Source organism: Hemiscyllium ocellatum, chromosome 47 (genome assembly GCF_020745735.1).
Source record: "Hemiscyllium ocellatum isolate sHemOce1 chromosome 47, sHemOce1.pat.X.cur, whole genome shotgun sequence".
Taxonomy (NCBI): Eukaryota; Metazoa; Chordata; class Chondrichthyes; order Orectolobiformes; family Hemiscylliidae; genus Hemiscyllium; species Hemiscyllium ocellatum.
In genome coordinates this window covers 19,797,892-19,816,036 of record NC_083447.1, presented here as the reverse complement: position 1 = coordinate 19,816,036, position 18,145 = coordinate 19,797,892, and the positions used below count along the sequence as shown (strand labels likewise).

The 18,145-nt window shown below is 40.0% G+C and overlaps 1 protein-coding gene across 1 annotated transcript in view; it reads left to right on the top strand.

Annotated features, from left to right (window-relative positions):
- The window catches only part of rnaset2l (ribonuclease T2, like), a 52,727-nt gene extending 38,719 nt beyond the window's left edge, over positions 1 to 14,008 (top strand). Inside the window, exon 8 of the mRNA XM_060856035.1 lies at positions 13,963 to 14,008. Coding sequence (XP_060712018.1) covers positions 13,963 to 14,008 — 46 coding nt within the window. The remainder of the gene's footprint in view (positions 1 to 13,962) is intronic.
- The last annotated feature ends 4,137 nt before the right edge of the window (positions 14,009 to 18,145 follow it).

Sequence of the window (18,145 nt, the reverse complement as noted above, 5' to 3'; positions counted from 1 at the left end):
AGTACAGTGAGATCCTTGTCACAAACAATGGATCCCCATTTACCAGCAGCGAGTTTCAGACCATTACAAAGACAAATGGAATAAGGCATATCCTGATGAAGGGCTTTTGCCTGAAACGTCAATCTTTCTGCTCCTCAGATGCTGCCTGACCTTCTGTGCTATTCCAGCACCACTCTAATCTAGACACCCATATCCACACAGCACCTACCATCCATTCTCAACCAATCTAGCTGAGAGGGTGGTCCAGGTATTCAAAGTAGCATGAAAAGGTAAGCTACAGGCTCTTTGGAAACAAAACTTGCATGTTTCCTCTTCAATGGTTATTTCTGCTCCCATGTCTTACAGTTCTATCCTTATAGCCATGCAAAAGCCTATCAAATTATCTTCACTACTGCAATAGTTAGTGAGTTCCACATCATAATCACGAGCTGAATAAGATTAGATTACTTACAGTGTGGAAACAGACCCTTTGGCCCAACAAGTCCACACCGACCCGCCGAAGCGCAACCCACCCATTCCCCTACATTTACCCCTTTACCTAACACTACGGGCAATTTAGCATGACCAATTGACCTGACCTGCACATCTTTGGACTGTGGGAGGAAACCAGGCACGGGGAGAATGTGCAAACACCACACAGTCAGTCGCCTGAGTCAGGAATTGAACCCAGGTCTCTGGCGTTGTGAGGCAGCAGTGCTAACCACTGTGCCACCGTGCCGCCCACAAATAATAGTTCTTACTCATTCCCATATCTCTTGCCCAAAACTTTGAATCACTGTCCCCTCGTGCTTGCAGCACCAGCTTATGAGAAGAGCTTTTCTTGCCTCCCTTATTTAAACCTGTCACAATCTGGTACACCTCTATCAAATCTCTCCTTGAGCTCCTTTGCTACAAAGCTAACAAGCCATCATTTCTGAAACCAATCTCATGAATCTCCTCTTAAGGATACTTGTTTCCTTCCTTAAGTGTGATGATCAGAACTGATTCAAAACTCAAGTTTGTGGTCTGAGCATGGCTTTATAAATGTTCAGCATAGCCGCCTTGCTTTTATATTCACTAATTTTAAAGATCAAACTTAAATTTACATGTTTTGCTAACTATACAATTTGTCTGCCATATTTTAAAAGTTATGCATTAGGAAACACTTACTAAAAATTTAAGCCTATATTGTGCTTATTGGTGCAAGGTTTCAATCAACATACAATCACTATTCTCACTATCAATGCCATGCACAAAACGAGTGCAGTGGAACAGATTGCCTAATAATAGAGTTAATCTCTGTCCAGGTATAGCAAGACTAACTATATCTAATTGTCAGTCCCATTTTAATTTAAAAAGTATCAACTTAGATTCCTAACTCTTTTTTATCAGATACTTTTCTGCTGCTGGCATCAAACCTTCATGTCATAACGGTTACACGGTAAGATTTAATATCCATGACAAAAATATTTAGAGATTTGAATATTATATTTACAATTCATTGTGTTACAATAACAGTAAATATGGAGCATTTGAATTCTAATTTCTATCATTTGATTGGGAGGGATTCGGAGGGATGTGGGCCAGGCGAAGGCAAATGGGACTAGTTTAGTTTGGGAAACCTGATCAGCATGGATAAATTGGATTGAAGGGTCTTTTTCAATGTTTATTGCTTTATTTTGACTGATGTCCTCGATGGACCAGAGATACAGTCTTAAGTCAGATGGTATGCGGCTAAGAGAGGAAATTTCCAATGGAAATGTTCCCATACAGTTTGTCCTTGTAGTTAATAGGGGTGACAGATTGAAGGGTGTTGTTTCAGGTAAATAACCACCTTGTCTACTCACATGCATTTCTTGAATGTTGTTAGAACTGCACTCACCCAGGCGAGTAGGGAGTATTCAATCACATTCCTAATTTGTTAATGTTGGACAGGCTTTAGGAAGTCAGGTGATCAGTTATTCTCCACAGGATTCCTAGCCTTTGACGTGCTCTTTAATCACAGTGTTTAAGTATCTGACCCAATTAGTTTCCGGTCAATGGTTACCTCATTTTAATATCCCTTTGTCTGCTATTTAATGTTCTTTTTAACCCATTAAGAAAGACAATTTGATTGGATATGATAAGAATGTAGGAAGTTATATCCTTGTGAAACTAGAAATGTAAAATCAAGGTTTCCTAGACTAAACTGGTATCATTAACCTGTGTTTGGCCCATGTCCCTCCGGACCTTTCTTGTCCATGTATCTGTCCGGATACCTTTTAAATGTTGTAATTTAAAACAAGTGCCTCTACCACTTTCTCTGGCAGCTCGTTCCATGTGTGCACTGCCCTCTGTTTGCGGGCTGTTTCCTCTCTTTTGAAACTTTCCTCTCTTGCCTTGAATCTGTGCCCTCTAGCTTTGGACTCTCTTACCCTTGGAGGGGTCCTTGGCTACTCACCTTATCTATGCCCCTCATGATTTTGTGGGTTTCCTGTGCTCAGGAAAGGTTTCCCAGCCTATCAAGCCTCTCCCAGTGGCTTGGGCCTTCCAGTCTCAGTAACATCCTTGTAAATCTTGGTCAGCATAGACAAGTTGGGCTGAAGGGCCTGTTTCTGTGCTCATGCCTCTATAATGATTATTCCCACCATCTATTTTTTTAAAGATTTTTTATTAGAAATTTAACATTTTTACAAGTTTACAAAAATAAACCAAAACTCTCAAATACAAACATTGATATACAATTAAATCAAATATACAATAGTCAAAATTTAACAAAGGAAAAAAACAACCGAAATAGAAAAAAAAACAAAACTCAACTTTCTACTAATCTAACCTACAACTAACCAGAGTGTATATTTAAGTCTCTTACATGCTCGGAATGTGTTAACATCAAATGTAATAAAACCTGTATTCATGCAGGATTCCTCTCCTAAGGGGCCCCGGAGCAGCCAGGTTTGTAATCGCCATTAAATAAAAGCCCTTGTTAGGATAGCCGAAATATCTGTATTTATGTAATTCAAGAAGGGCTGCCATATTTTATAAAATAATTCAGTCTTTCGGTGCACCATATTTGTAAGGAAGTCAAGGGGAATACATTCCATAATTAATCTGTGCCAATTTGAAAGTCCAGGGGGGCCCTCAGCCACCCAGTTCACCAAAATATTTTTCCTTGCACAGAAAGAGAGAATAGAAAATAGTCTCTTCCCGTACATGTCCAGGGAGGGAAAGTTCGAAAAGCCCAAAAGGAGAGATATAGGGTCCACTCTAATTTCCGTTCCTAAAATTTCTGTCAGGGCACTTGCTACTTTAGTCCAATATCTACGGATCTTCTGACAAGTCCATAGGCAATGTACAAGAGTGCCCACCTCTATTTTGCATTTGGGACACATTGGAGATGCTCCTGCCTTAAATTTTGCCAATCAAACCGATGCTATATGGACCCTATGAAGTATCTTCAGCTGGATAGCCTGGGTTCTGTTACAGATAATAATTCTTCTAGCATTTTCCCAAATATCATTCCACATTTCTATAGAGATTTCTAGTCCCAAATCCTGATCCCATGTTTTAAGCAGATTGTCCATATCTCCCGATATTTCATCATGTAGTAAATGATAAATAGTACTGACGGAGGATACCCCCACTGGTCGTAGGACATTACATTCTCTATCTGATTTATAAAGACTATCTAATAACGTAGTCTTCTGCTGTATATAATCTCGAATTTGGAAGTATCGAAAGAGGCCTCCCTTAGGTAATCCGAATTTCTGACGCAGCTGTTCAAAAGACATCAGGACCCCATCTTTAAATAGGTCCCCTAAACATGAGATACCCCTGGATCTCCAGAGTTTAAAAGTGGCATCTGCAAACCCCAGTTGGAATCCCCATGCTCCTACTATCGGTGCATAGGGGGATGTTTTATGTAAAGTACCCTCACTCTGCCGCATTATATTCCAAGCCTTAATTGTGTTTAGTATTATGGGGTTTTTACAGTGATCTGTAATGATTTTCCTCTTGTCTGAAAATAAGAGGTTAATAAGTGGGTATTTTACTTGAGAGGCCTCGATGTCCAGCCAGATTGATTGTGGATCAAACCAGACCCAATCTACTATGTAACTTAATAGGGAACTTAACTGATATTTCCTAAAGTCTGGGAAGTCCAGTCCTCCCCTTGCCTGTGGAAGCTGTAGCTTCTTCAGCTTAATGAGGGGTCGTCTATGATTCCAGATAAAGGAACCCAGCCAGCCATATAATTTACGTAGAGCCATCCTTGGCAGCATCACCGGAAGCATTCTCATAGGATATAGGAGACGGGGCAGAACATTCATTTTAATTAGTGCTATTCTACCCAACCAGGGAATTGGAAGGTCTCCCCATCGCTGGAGGTCCTGCCTTATCCTTTCCAGTAAATGCACAAAATTAGCCTTATACAACTGACCAAATACTGGAATAATAAAAATGCCTAAATATAAGAAGCCCTCCAGGGACCAACAAAAGGGAAAAAGGGATCCGTCTGCTAAGTGTGGTGTCATAGCAAGGCCACTCATTGGCATAGCCTCCGATTTTGAAAAATTAATTTTATAGCCTGAGAATGCACTAAATGTATTAATAACTTGGATTAGGCGAGGTACGGACATCAGGGGATTACTGAGGAATAAAAGAACATCGTCTGCATAAAGGGTAATTTTATGTTTACCTGTACCAATCCTCAGGGCCGTTATATTAGGATCAGCCCGTATAGCTCTGGCTAGTGGTTCAATTATTAGCGTAAATAACAATGGCGAGAGAGGACATCCTTGACGGCAGCCCCTACCCACACTGAAGCTATCCGAACCTAATCCATTGGTAACCACAACTGCTTTGGGATCACTATACAATGTTGAGACCCATTTGGTAAACACCTGTCCAACGCCAAACCTTTCCAATGTGTAAAACAAATATGACCGTTCAACCCTATCAAATGCCTTTTCCGTGTCTAATGAAACTACTACTCCTGGTATCTTTCCCTGATGACAGGTTTGAATCATATTCAACACCCTTCTAATATTATTGGATGATCTACGGCCCTTAATAAACCCCGTCTGATCCTCCTTTATGATATGTGGCAGTACCCTTTCTAGTCTCAGAGCTAACATTTTAGAAAGGATTTTAAAATCTACATTTAGCAAGGATATTGGTCTATATGACGTACAATCTTCTGGATCTTTTCATTTTTTAAGGATAAGAGAGATATTTGCCTCTTTCAGCGAAGGCAGGAGACAGCCCTGACTATATGCATAGTTATACATGTCCATAAGTGGACCAGCCAATATTTCTGTAAATTCTTTATAGAATTCAGCTTGAAAACCATCTGGGCCCGGTGCCTTACTGCTCTGAAGTTGCCTAATTGCATCAAGTATTTCTTGGACTGTTAGAGGAGCATTTAGGACCGATACCTGTTCCGGAGTTAGGCCCGGAAAGGTCAAATTTTTTAAAAAATGACTGCATCCTCCTAATCCTATCTTCACAATCCTGCGATTTATATAACTCAGAATAAAATTCTCTAAAGATTGCATTAATCTTTTTATGATCATGAATCAAAATACCTGTACTTTCCTTGATAGACGTAATAGTCTGAGGGGCCTTTTTTTCTTTGCAAGAAATGCTAAGTATCTACCCGGTTTATCGCCATATTCATATAACCTTTGTTTTGCAAATAATATTTCCCTCTTAGCCGTTTGAGTAAGCGTAGTGTTTAGAGCTGTCCTAAAGGCCGTAATCCTTTGCAATTTTATAATAGAAGGTCTATCAGCATATGCTGTTTCAGCTGCTTTTAAGCGTGCTTCGAGCAGACGCTGTTGTTCTCCCTTCAATTTTTTCTGGGTCGCTGAGTAGGAGATGATCAAACCTCGTGCATAAGCTTTGATGGTCTCCCACATCATTGATGGGTTGCTAGCCGTACCTGAATTAATTTCTAAAAAAGTTTTAAATTCTTGGGAGAAGTACTTTACAAATTTACTATCTTTCATCAGGAAGGGGTCCATACGCCAATGCCAAGCGGATGTCCCATTGTTCCTTGCCTTAGTTTCCATATATACAGCAGCGTGGTCGGAAATTGCTATAGTACCTATTTTACAGGATGATATGGAATTTTAAAAAATCGAGGGGGCAAAAAAACATATCAATTCTGGTATGACATTTATGTGGATTAGAGTAGAAAGAAAAATCTCTGCCCTGTGGATGAAGACATCTCCATACATCTACTAATCCTAATTCTTTGTTCAGATCCGCCAATTGTCTAGATCTGGGAGATACTCCTGCAGCACTCTTGGGAATCCTATCTATTTCCGCATCCATAATACAATTAAAGTCTCCCCCTATAATTGTATGACGGGCACCAAAAGCCATCAATTTTGAAAAAGCTTCCGTTATAAATTTAAAGGGGTGTGCCGGGGGGCAGTACACATTTAAAATCCCATATTCCTCTCCATTTATGAGGGCTTTAATCAAAATATATCGTCCAGATTCGTCTTTTATCTGATTTAGGATTTTGAAAGGGAAATTGTTCCGAACAAGAATAACAACTCCCCTGCTTTTTGAGCTAAAAGAAGAAAAAAAGGCCTGATCAAATCCACCCTGTTGTAATTCCAAGTGTTCTTTATCTGACAGGTGTGTCTCCTGTAGGAGACTATATCAATTCTTTCTTTCTTAAGATTTGATAATATTTTCTTCCTTTTGACTGGCGAATTACTCCCCTTGACATTCCAGGTGCACCACTTAACCGACTGTTCAGCCATAATCATCTGGGCAAATCCGAGACCCCTCAGGAGGGGAAACCCTATCTGGAACATCCCGAGCATACAGCATATAAAATTTACAAAAATAAAGGCTCTCTAATACACTCACAACAGTATAATAAAAACTATTTCTAAATAAAAAAAATATAAAACATACCTAAGTGGAGATTTTCCCCCTTGTTCCCAGGGCGTGTCACTTCCTCTCCAAAAGTCCATCTTATCCTCTCCCAACTAATGCCCCACCCTTGACCCAGGTGCTCCTCAATAGAATGAGGAGAATTCAAATATAATACAAAGCTAGAGTTAACAGTGAGCACCCTACCCCCACCCACACCAACACCTGGATATATTTGGGAATGTTAATACCATATATAAATATATAACTATAAAATTACAATCTCAACAAGTAATAATTAAATATAATAATAGAAAATAACAAGGGAGAAACAACCCCGCTCCTAAAGACAGAGGTAAAATAGAATAAGGTAACCACCTCCCCCCACCAACATTAACCAAACACCCCAACTTATATACACACACATACACACATATACATACCCACATATATACATAAAATAATAAAAGAAAACAACCCCAAGGGGGGGGGAGAAAATCAAATCCCTCTCCCCGCCCCCCCCTTGATAATATTAAACAGTAAGGTAAGAAAAAAGAAAAAAAAAGGGGGGATATAGACCAAAGTGGGGGGAAAGGCAAACCAACATCCACTATCTCTTACAGTTTATCTAAGAGAGTCCAAGAATTCCTTAGCCTTTTCTGGTGATCCAAAGTTATATATGGATCCTTCATGGTTAAAGCGTAGCGTCGCTGGATAGCGTAAGGAGTACTGAATATTTAAGACCCTTAAACGCTTCTTCGCCTCATCGAATGCCTTCCTCTTTCGGACCAGAACTGGGGAAAAGTCCTGGAATAACATGATCTTGGATCCTTTATAGATCATGGCTTGGGGATCTTTTCCAAGATTTCTAGAAGCTTCTAGGAGCATCTGCCTCGCCCTATAGCTCTGCAGCCGGAACAGGACTGGGCGTGGGCGCTGGTTCAAGCCGGGTCCACATATTGCGACCCGGTAGGCCCATTCCACCCTTACCTGGCCTGATCCAGCATGCAGATTTAAAAGCTGTGGCAGCCACTGCTCCAGGAATGCTGTAAGCTGGCCTTCCTCTTCCCGTTCGGGAAGGCCCAGCAAATGAATATTTTTTCGACGACCTCGATTATTGAGGTCATCAATATGATTTTCTAAGGTCCGGACTCGCTGTTCAAGAGTCCGGACCTGATCCACAGCCGATTGAGCTGCAGTTTCGGAGGTCGCGGCCTTTAACTCCGCCCCTCCGACTCGGCGCTCAATTTCCTGGATGTCTCGGTCGTGCTTCTGCAGCGCGGCCGAGAGTGAGTCCCATCGATTTTGGGACTCCTCGATAAAGGCATTGATCTTCGCGTCCAGTTTGTTGATCATCTCCACAAGGCTTGTTACTGTCGGTAAGTCCCCCGGGGCGGCTGTGGACGCCTCTGCTGCAGCTGAAGAGGGAAAGGGTGGAGGAGGGGGTCCTGCTTGTTGAGAGCTGCGGGCTCCCTTCCCTTTGGTCATTTTTACTAAATATTAGACTATTTAAATGTAATACTAAGCAACTTTTAAATTTAACAGCTATTATGAATTATTTGGTGAGTGTGGTGGGGGTGGGTGACCCACTTTACCCAAGTCTATAGACTCAGACTTGCTGGGTCGCCGCCATCTTGGATCCCCCCATTCCCACCATCTTTAATGAACAAAAACATTGTTATAAAAAGGAAGAACATAGACTTATAAGTTTAGTAATTACCTGGCCATAGATTGAAGAGTGCTTCATGAAAGCCATGTGAAATTAGCAAAGCATTCTGCATTAAAATGATCAATTTTATCTAAACAAGTTGAAACAAGGTAGTTGATTCATCCTCAAGAATTTTGCATCTTTTTAATTCATACTGTATGATAATTTCACATATTGGGAGATGAAAGGTTTGCTTGCCAGTTAAGCAGCTTAGAAAGACATTGGAGTTAGCCTCAGGAATACACACTAAATTATATTTCAATACCATTTGAGTTGCAGTGCAGAGGGGAATTTAAAAATGAATTTGTGACAACAAGAGCTAGAACGCTATCTCTCTGTCTTCCCCTGCCTGCTTCCCTCATCATCTTGGAAAATAACACTCCATGAAGAAGCATCATGGGAAAACAACCCATTCACTAAAGACTCAAAGATCTGCAGTTTCTGTTATTGCTGCAAATAGGAGTCAATGACTAATTAACTGTGGCCTTGGTTTTAAAATCAAGCACCTCAAAAATTCTAAGAACTTTTAAATTGCAAAACCTTAAAAGTGTAAATAGCACTTAAAAAAATGTATTACCCATGTTTGTGTGTGCATGATGTTGCATTTTTATCATCTTTTCTCAGGGTTTGTAGATAATTAACTCCTCTTTATTTCATTTAACAAAATCTGGGCAATTGGCTGCTGCATTTTCTAGCAAACTATTCAATTGAAGTTTGATAGCTACATACAAGAAAGATTTTTTCAAAGAACTGTAGCAACTAACTGAGAGGAGGCTAAAGAGAGGGGAGCCGATTCCTCTTCCTCACCTTGTCGTAACAATTGACTATTAAGAACATTACTATTTTGATATGGAAGATGCAACGCAAGAGATGATTTGGTGCACTGCATCAATGCAATGCATTAAAATTGTTAAACAATGAATTCTACTACCTTATTCTTTCCTGAAAGCCTTCCAGATTTCTCAATTTCTGATTCCCTTTCAGAATTTACCAGTGTATCTGTTTCCACCACTCTTTCAGATTATCAGAACTCAGTGCAGAATTTTTTTAAACAGGGAATAAATTAATTCCCTGTATTTCTATCCAATTATCTTGAACACATCCTTCTAACTTACCAACTCTTCTTCCAGTGAAATCTGATAACTATAGCAAAGGCATATCAGCTGAACTTTGTTGCTTTTACATACTTTATGTCTAAGAATATTTTCTGTATTCGTGCACTGACCCGACAATTCATTCGACCAAAACTGTGATGCGCTGTGCAATAGACAAACCTGTGTTACAGGTTTCTTCAATCCTTGAATTACTATGACCATATAAAATATGTTAATATTATTTATACTATTTAGTACGAATATTACAAGGCTGTGCACCCAGCAGTATTATCAGTGGTGAAGGCAGAAATAGAAGTAGAGCTACAACTCCATAAAACCAAGGTTTAATCTGTGTTCACTGGTAGCAAAAATCTCTGCTGGATATAGCATCTCACAAACATATTGCAATTTATGAACTTATTATACAAATTATTTACTGGTAGCACAAAATTTCATTGTTGCTTTAAAAAGACACATTTCATTGAGGTCTTTTATTTTAAATTCATCAGGACAATGCATACAATGCCAGATTGAAGGGAAAACTAACATTGATATTTCATGAGAGGAGAGTACTGATTGTTTGACAAGGGGACTATGATTGCTGGAGGTATTTATGTTAAGATTGCACCAATTGATGATGATTGACAGTTAATTGTCAGGTTACAAGGCAGGTTGGTCAGGGTATTGTCTGAGAAATGAGCCAGCAAATGGCTGTTCAAACTTTGTAGAGCAGAAACCCTGTTCAAATCTTTTCCTTCTACAAAGAACATGGTCCTGCACATTCATTTGTATGAATGCACTTTAGTAAGTGCAGTGTGCCAACTGTGTGCCCGAGTGACAATCCTAAATTTGCTTTCAATGTAATTCTTTGCACATTCAGGGTTATCCAGCAAATGTTGTCCAATGGCAGAATTGGATAGAATGTTGAAGACCTACATACTTGGCATTATACAACACTGGAATTGATATGCCCTATTACTTACTTGTGCTATAGGCAGAATATCATTTTGGCTTGACACCAGCATGCTGTCAGTGAGGAATGCCACTCATTGCTATTGCATATTGCAAGCGTTAATTGACAAGTATTCTCCATGACAACACTTATGCCAATCACAGCCTACTTGCCAATCAATATGCAGTCTTCTCTCATGCAACATAAATTTTGTTTTTTATCCTTGAATAGGTACTATTGAAAATTATCGTAATGAGTGTAAATTGAAAATCTTTGATAAAGCACGTATTTTTCTAATTTGTGATATATTATTGGTTTAAATGATTGAATCACAGAATAGTGCAGCACAAAGGAAGCATTTTGGCCCAGGGTCAGAAAAATACCCCACTTTTTCCCCTATCCTTGCAATAATGGTTACATCACTGGATGCCCAGGTTAACGTTCTGGGGATGTGGGTTCAAGTTCCATAAGGATCTGGTGGAATTCAAATTCAATTAATAAATCCATAATTAAGAACTCATCTCAATATTAGTGGCCATGAAATCATTGTTATTATCATGAAAACTATTTGGTTCACTAATGCCTTTTAGGGAAGGAAATCTGCCATCCTTACCAGGACTGGCCTACATATGAGTTCATACACACAGCAATGTGGTTCACTCTTAACTGTCCTCTGAAATAAAACATAAGAAGCAGGAGTAGGCAATTCAGCCCCTCAAGCCTGCTCCACCATTCAATATAATCACATCTGATTGCATCTTGGTCTCAACTCTACTTTCCTGCCTGCTCTCCACAGCCTTTCTTTCCTCCCCATCTTTGTCATCGCTTAGCATGCTACTTACATCAAGGGCAATCAAGGGCAGGCAAGAAACGCTGGCCTTCCCAGTGATACCCTATCCGTCAATGAATACAGAAAAATAACTTACAGTGGCTGCCCATTCTGTGAAATTATCATCAAATGGTAATAATCAACTGGAACACAATATGTATTTGTAAATAAAAGACCACATCAACTTTTAGTGGGTGACCTTTATAAATAATCAGCTTTTAGGAAGGTAAGGAACTCATCTGTTGATTAGGGTTAAAATCGGCTCCATAGCTGACTTCTGTCTGTCAAACAGCTACTTGTCAAATGCTCATCAAACTGGACTTTGGCCAATAACAACATTTGCAACTTATCTTGCACAAATGCAACCAGAAAAAGGACAAAGGCTACTAGACAACAGGGATGGGATAAAAAGTACCAAGCAAACATAACTGAAATAATATTCTCTTTCATTGATTTTTAGAACCATGTAGTACAGAAGAGAGCCTTTGGTCCATCGGATCCGTACCACCAAAAATACACTTTAACCTACATCAGTCCCACTTTCCCACACTGTTGTGACTATTGAATATTATGACATTTCAAATGTCATCCAAGTCCTTTTGAAAGGTTGTGAAGTTACCCAACTCAACTACCCTCCCAGGCAGTGTATTCGAGACCACTGTCACTCAAAGCCCTTCTAATCCTCCCGTCTGTCACTTTAAAGGTATGCCCTTTTCTTCTTGACACTTTGACTAAGAGAAACAGCTGCTTTCTATTCACCTTGTCCATGCACCTCATAACCTTATACCCTCTATCAATTCCTCCTTAAACTTCTCTTCTCCAAAGAAAGCAACTCAAGTTTATCCAGCCTCTCTTCAAAGCTGAAATGTTCCATTCCATTCTGTATTTTTGGTGGTACAGAGCAACATCCTCTACATTCACTTCAGTAGAATCATATTCTTCCCATTAGTATGGTGATCAGAACTACACACAGTACTCCATCTATGGTCTAACCAAGATTTTGTAAAGCTCCAATACAATTCCCCTGCTCTTACAATTTATGCCTCAACTGATAAAGTCAAGTGTCCCATATTACTCTTAACTACTGAACTATTAAACTGTCCAGCTACTTTCAGTCATCTGTGGACAAGCACCCCAAGATCCTCTGTTCCTCTATGCCTCCCAGTGTCCTGCCATTCATTGAATTTTCCCTCGTCTTATTACTCCTTCCAAAGTCCTCACATTTATCAGAGTTAAATTCAACCTGCCACTGATCTGTCCATCTGACCGATTCACCTATATCTTCCTGTAACCTAAGATCTTCCTCCTCACTGTCAAGCACCTCACCAATTTTTGTCATCCGCAAACTTACTTATTCATCCCCATACTTACTCATCTATATCATTTATGAATATCACCAACATTAAAAGATTTGGTGCTGATCCCTGTAGTATGCTACTGGACAGTGGCCTTCAGTCACACAAACACCCTTCTCCATAAACGTCTGTCTCCTGCCACTAAGCCAATTTTTGGGTCCAACTCGCCATTACCTTGGATCCCATGAGCTTTTATGTTCTTTACCAGTTTCCTGTGTGGTACTTTGTCAAAGGCCTTGCTGAAATCTATATAAACTACCTCAACTACCTCCTGTCATCATCATAGTTCACCTCCTTGAAAAATTCAATCAAATTCATCAGGCATGACTTACTCCCAGGAGAAAAATATTTAGTAATACCAGTTGCCAAAGATATCACATGCAGGTGTCAAATTGCTATATATGATTAATACTGAAAATATAAAGTACATTTCATTTAGAATTTAATGTGACACTTCTAATTTATAAATGTATTTTAATATGCATTTATCCTTCCCATAACCAGTTACTTCCAAAATAAGCTCTCTACTCCAAGCTTCATCATGGCAAGTGGTTATCAGGAAAGCAAAGGAAATGCTTTAAGGACCTTCATAAGGTCTCCCTGAAAAATTGCAATATCTCCACCATCTTATGGGCATCTCAATCAAAGACTGCTCATAATGGAGAAAAGCATTGCAAAGGTGCCAACCACTTTGAGCATCTCTAACAGGCTCAGCTGGAGGTCAAGTGCAAAAGATAGAAAGTACATGCCAAAACCTCTTCAGATATCATTGCCCTATCTAGGGTAGGATGTATGGATCTAGCACAGAATTATTTAGTTGCCTCAGGACCCAAAACACAAGAGTGGAAGGAAACTGTCTGTCCTCATGAGGCACTAAGAAGGAAAATGATCCTTCCTGTACTTTTTCTATATTTTAGAAAATTTCAAAAATACCTTTGTTGAAATCAAAAGCATTGTCATCCTAGTTTGCAGGAGTTAATTCTGACACCTACTAGGCCTGTTGGGTCAAATAGTATACAGTGAATTCCTAAATTCTGTCATCTCTTTATCTCATTCTGGCCCTCCAGCTCTTTTCACATGTTCATTGGCACTTTATCTTTTTCATTCCTTTCTCTTTCTGTTTGATCATTCACTCTGTTTTATCAACCTGAATTTGTCTTTTTCTCAACTCATAGTATGAAAGATTCCACACTGCATTATCTTACTTGGGCCCTTATGTAAATCTCCAATGTTGCAAGGACAAGGTAAGGTGTTGTTAATAGCTCAATTTGATTGCATTAATTATTGATTTTAGAAAGTAAGAAACATTTCCAAAACACAAAATATTCAACTATTTTGCTATTATTGATTTGCAACAGATAATTCTATTGCAACAGTGGTAAAATTTTGGGGCTGGATCTTTTCATTTTTGACAAAGTGCGAATATCTGGAGGGGCTCTCACTGTGAGGCCTTGTGAGATTTCTTGCCAGAACTTGTCAAACTCATCTCATTAACTACCCATCTTGTCCACATGGTGTCTCTGTCATTCCATTTTACTTTAGCCCCATTTTACCATGCACCATTCCCAGAACAACTCACCACTCACCAGGTATTAGATTAGATTACTTACAATGTGGAAACAGGCCCTTCGGCCCAACAAGTCCACACTGACTCTCCGAACAGCAACCCACCCAGACCCATTTCCCTACACCTAACATTACACCTAACATTACCTAACACCTAATTTTAGCATGGTCAATTACCTAACCTGCACATCTTTGGACTTTCATATCTTCCAAACAATAAACGTCCCTGGTGCCAGCACCTTCTGCCAAGTGCTGACAATCCAAACTTGCCCTGCTCTGTCAAGGACATTTTTGAACATATTAGAGAAGGGAAAGATGGCACCATGATTCTTCAACATCTCCAACTGGGACCCAGCTGTCCTCATTTAAGGGTGAATCAAATGAGGAGTACCCTTCTGGCAGGAAAGGCAGTGTCATTAGACCCTGGCAGCCTGGTCTGAGGGCACCACCCATGTCAATGCCATCTCAACAGTGTGAAGGAGTTACCAGTAATGTTGCAAGAACATCACTTTCCCTGCTCCACCAGGGTAAGTGCCTCACTCATTTCTCTTCTACTTCACTCACGCTATCTCTGCTATAGCACTCACCCTCCCCCACTTAGATTCATGCTCTGCCACTCTCATTATTATCAACAACTTTTTCCCTCACACACTTTCATTCCCTCCCAACTTCCCACACAACTGCATGGCCATTGCATAGCCTCTGCATTGCTGCTCATTCTCTCAAACACCTGTCCCTCTTGGCATATGTGGTGACCATGCCAAATTTGGTCATACACTTGAAGCCAGGGTACTCCTGACCATGGACAAACTCTCCCATCCATGCTTTACATATTACCTCTATAACAATAATGTTCACAACAGTCATCCTGACACCCCCCAGCTTACAGCTCACAATCCCAAAGAATAGAAATAGGTTCCCAAGTCTTCCTCTCGCTGTAGCAGCATCTGGTGATTTCTCCCAATGTTTCTCTCCATTTCTGTGGATGAACCAAATGGACTGATTGTGGCCTACTCTCTGAACTGAAGAGGCACAGACCCCCGATCAAGATCACCATGACCTGATGACCAACCATAGCCAATCCCCTGGACTGGTATGGAAGACTGCCTTTGCCCTAACTGTGCTGTGAACCCTTAATTGTTGGATATCTCTAAGGACTTCAGAAAGGACTGTTGCCCTAAAACTTTGATATACGGCTGCTTGCTTGCTGCACATGTGGCATGTTTGCCACATGAACTGCTGGCACTTGGTGCAGGTGTGAGATTGGCATAACGCACTACATACATGCCTGTCCCTTGACTGAAGCCTACTGACCAGCAGTGCAAGATGCCTGGTTCTGTGACTGGACAAGACAAGGTAAGACATGGGCACTGTGAACTTGCAGGTAGGCACTAAATGAATGAAGCTGCAAATGTGTTGCTGGTCAAAGCACAGCAGGCCAGGCAGCATCTCAGGAATAGAGAATTCGACATTTCGAGCATAAGCCCTTCATCAGGAATAAATGAATGAATGAATGAATGCTATGACAGCAAGCTCTAAACTGCATGTTTAGTCCACCGCATGGGTTGGGTACCAATGTCTGCATGCACAGTGCCCTTATTGTAACCTTACAATGCTAGTTGCTGGTGAGCCTTTCAATGCAAGTCTGAACATCCTGCAAGTGGATCAGAGGCCATGAGAGTTGCAAATGCTGAATGCCAACATCTATGGATCAGGGGTGTCTGTGGCTGGAGCCTTTGGATCGTGCCCTGAGACAAAGTTCGGTTTTGAGCAGCATGAGGCTCTTTGCAGCAGCAACCCGCTCTGATTTCCATGCCAAAATCTCCCAAAAATTAGTTTGTTTGGTACTTTTAGTAGGATCGAAAGCTGAATATTAATCAGATGAGTTGAACTATGAATAAGATTTTTAACAGGCAATATTCTCCCTAAACAGCAACTTGCCAATGTTTAGCAAGAAAGCACAAAAAGGGGAGTGAGCTGCTCTCAACATAGAGATGGCCGCACCAGATTTGTTGTCCAATTCTGCCACAAAACTTGCCATAGTCCACCATGCTCAGACCCCTAAAATATTCCTCCTTTTTTTAGTTTTTTCGAAGCGTCTTATTTGTCATTTGACTGTGTCATCGACAAATAAACTTGTGACAAGACAAGTATTTCTCAACTTGTTGACAGAAAGTGTGATGTAATTTCAGAGAATTTAATGAGATTTTTCCTCCTGCAAAAGTTCCTTTGCACTTCTTTTATCATTCTTGAATCCTTCTGAAACAGAGTAAACAACTTTGCAGTTTTTTTCTGCCCTGTCAGCACCCTGTAGCATTGACATAATCTCAGTTATTTATGTGGACTATGTTTTTTTCTCTAAACCACGCTGAATGATGGGATGATTAAAACACTATATTGGGATTTGATTTTGAATCAGTTATCTAGATTAATAAATTTAAAATTGAGATATAAACATATACAAATGACAACATCTTGATCTTTTCAAACTGCAATCTACTTCTGTCACAGTTTAAGCAATTTGTTCACATTGTTGTAAAGAATATTAAGAATGTGTTCCTTCTCCTTATCTACTTCCCCATTCACATTTTCTTCAGTTGTAAGGGGAATCAAAAGCAAGTATTTTCAAAGAACTAGCACTGGTAAATCATGGAGAGGAGGGCTTAAATACACTGTGGTGGTCCTTTACATATTAATATTTGCAGAGTTCAAAACCAGATAATTAGCAATGGCTGGAGACATCTAAAGAATGAAATATCTCTGTCAATCTATTGTAATAGCATTAGATTTCCTGTTTATCCCTTCCTAAATACCTCACCTTCTCCTTGTGCTCTAATGTTACCCAAATCAGGATGATATAGAATTGTTCAGCTTAATACCATCCAAGTGAGGTGTAAATAAATGCCATTCTTTAATCAAACATCTGAGAAATACACAAAACAGGTATTTTGGAGACTTTTCAATGATATTTTCCATCCTCTCACAAAAAATAGTAATAGACCCAACAATAACACATGCTACAATAAAGAGGAACCTTCATTGAGAATATTAATGCCTAGGACATTATAAATTTTTCATGAATAGAAGCATAAAATGGAAAAGAAGCTCTACTGGACTGTAAAACAGATTGCCTTTCATCGTTACATGTTTTGCATTACCATCCAGGAAAGATTTATACTCTGGGATTCAAACTCAGGACTCCAAGCTTTCAGTTCAGTACATAGTCTTGCAGCTACTATGCTGTTTGGCATGCATGCTGCCTCAACCTTAAAGATCACTGAAAGGTCAAACTGTCACCTTCCTCAGGCAGGGTGATATATTTGGGCACTGCAATTTTCTGGTATGGTAAAGCTCATTGTAATTTTATTTTGCTTGCCTCGCTACAGAAAAAGCTAGGGATTTCAAATAATAAATTGCTAAGACACAAATTCATCAGACCATAGGTACACGCTTCTAACACTGATCATACATTCTTTGCAAACATGAAATTGACCAAGATGAAATGTTTCTGTGCCTGAATGCCACTTTAAATCTCAAATGTTGATCAGTGCTGAGCTATAACAATGAAGGGTATGCATGGGTCAAGCCCTTTGGCCCACCGTGTCTTTGCTGACCAACAAATACCAGATTAGATTAGATTCCCTACAGAATGGAAACAGGCCCTTCGGCACAACAAGTCCACACTGATCCTCCGAAGAGTTACCCATCCAAACCCCTTTTCCCTCTGACTAATGCACCTAACACTATGGGCAATTTAGCCTGGCCAATTCACCTGACCTGCACATCTTTGGA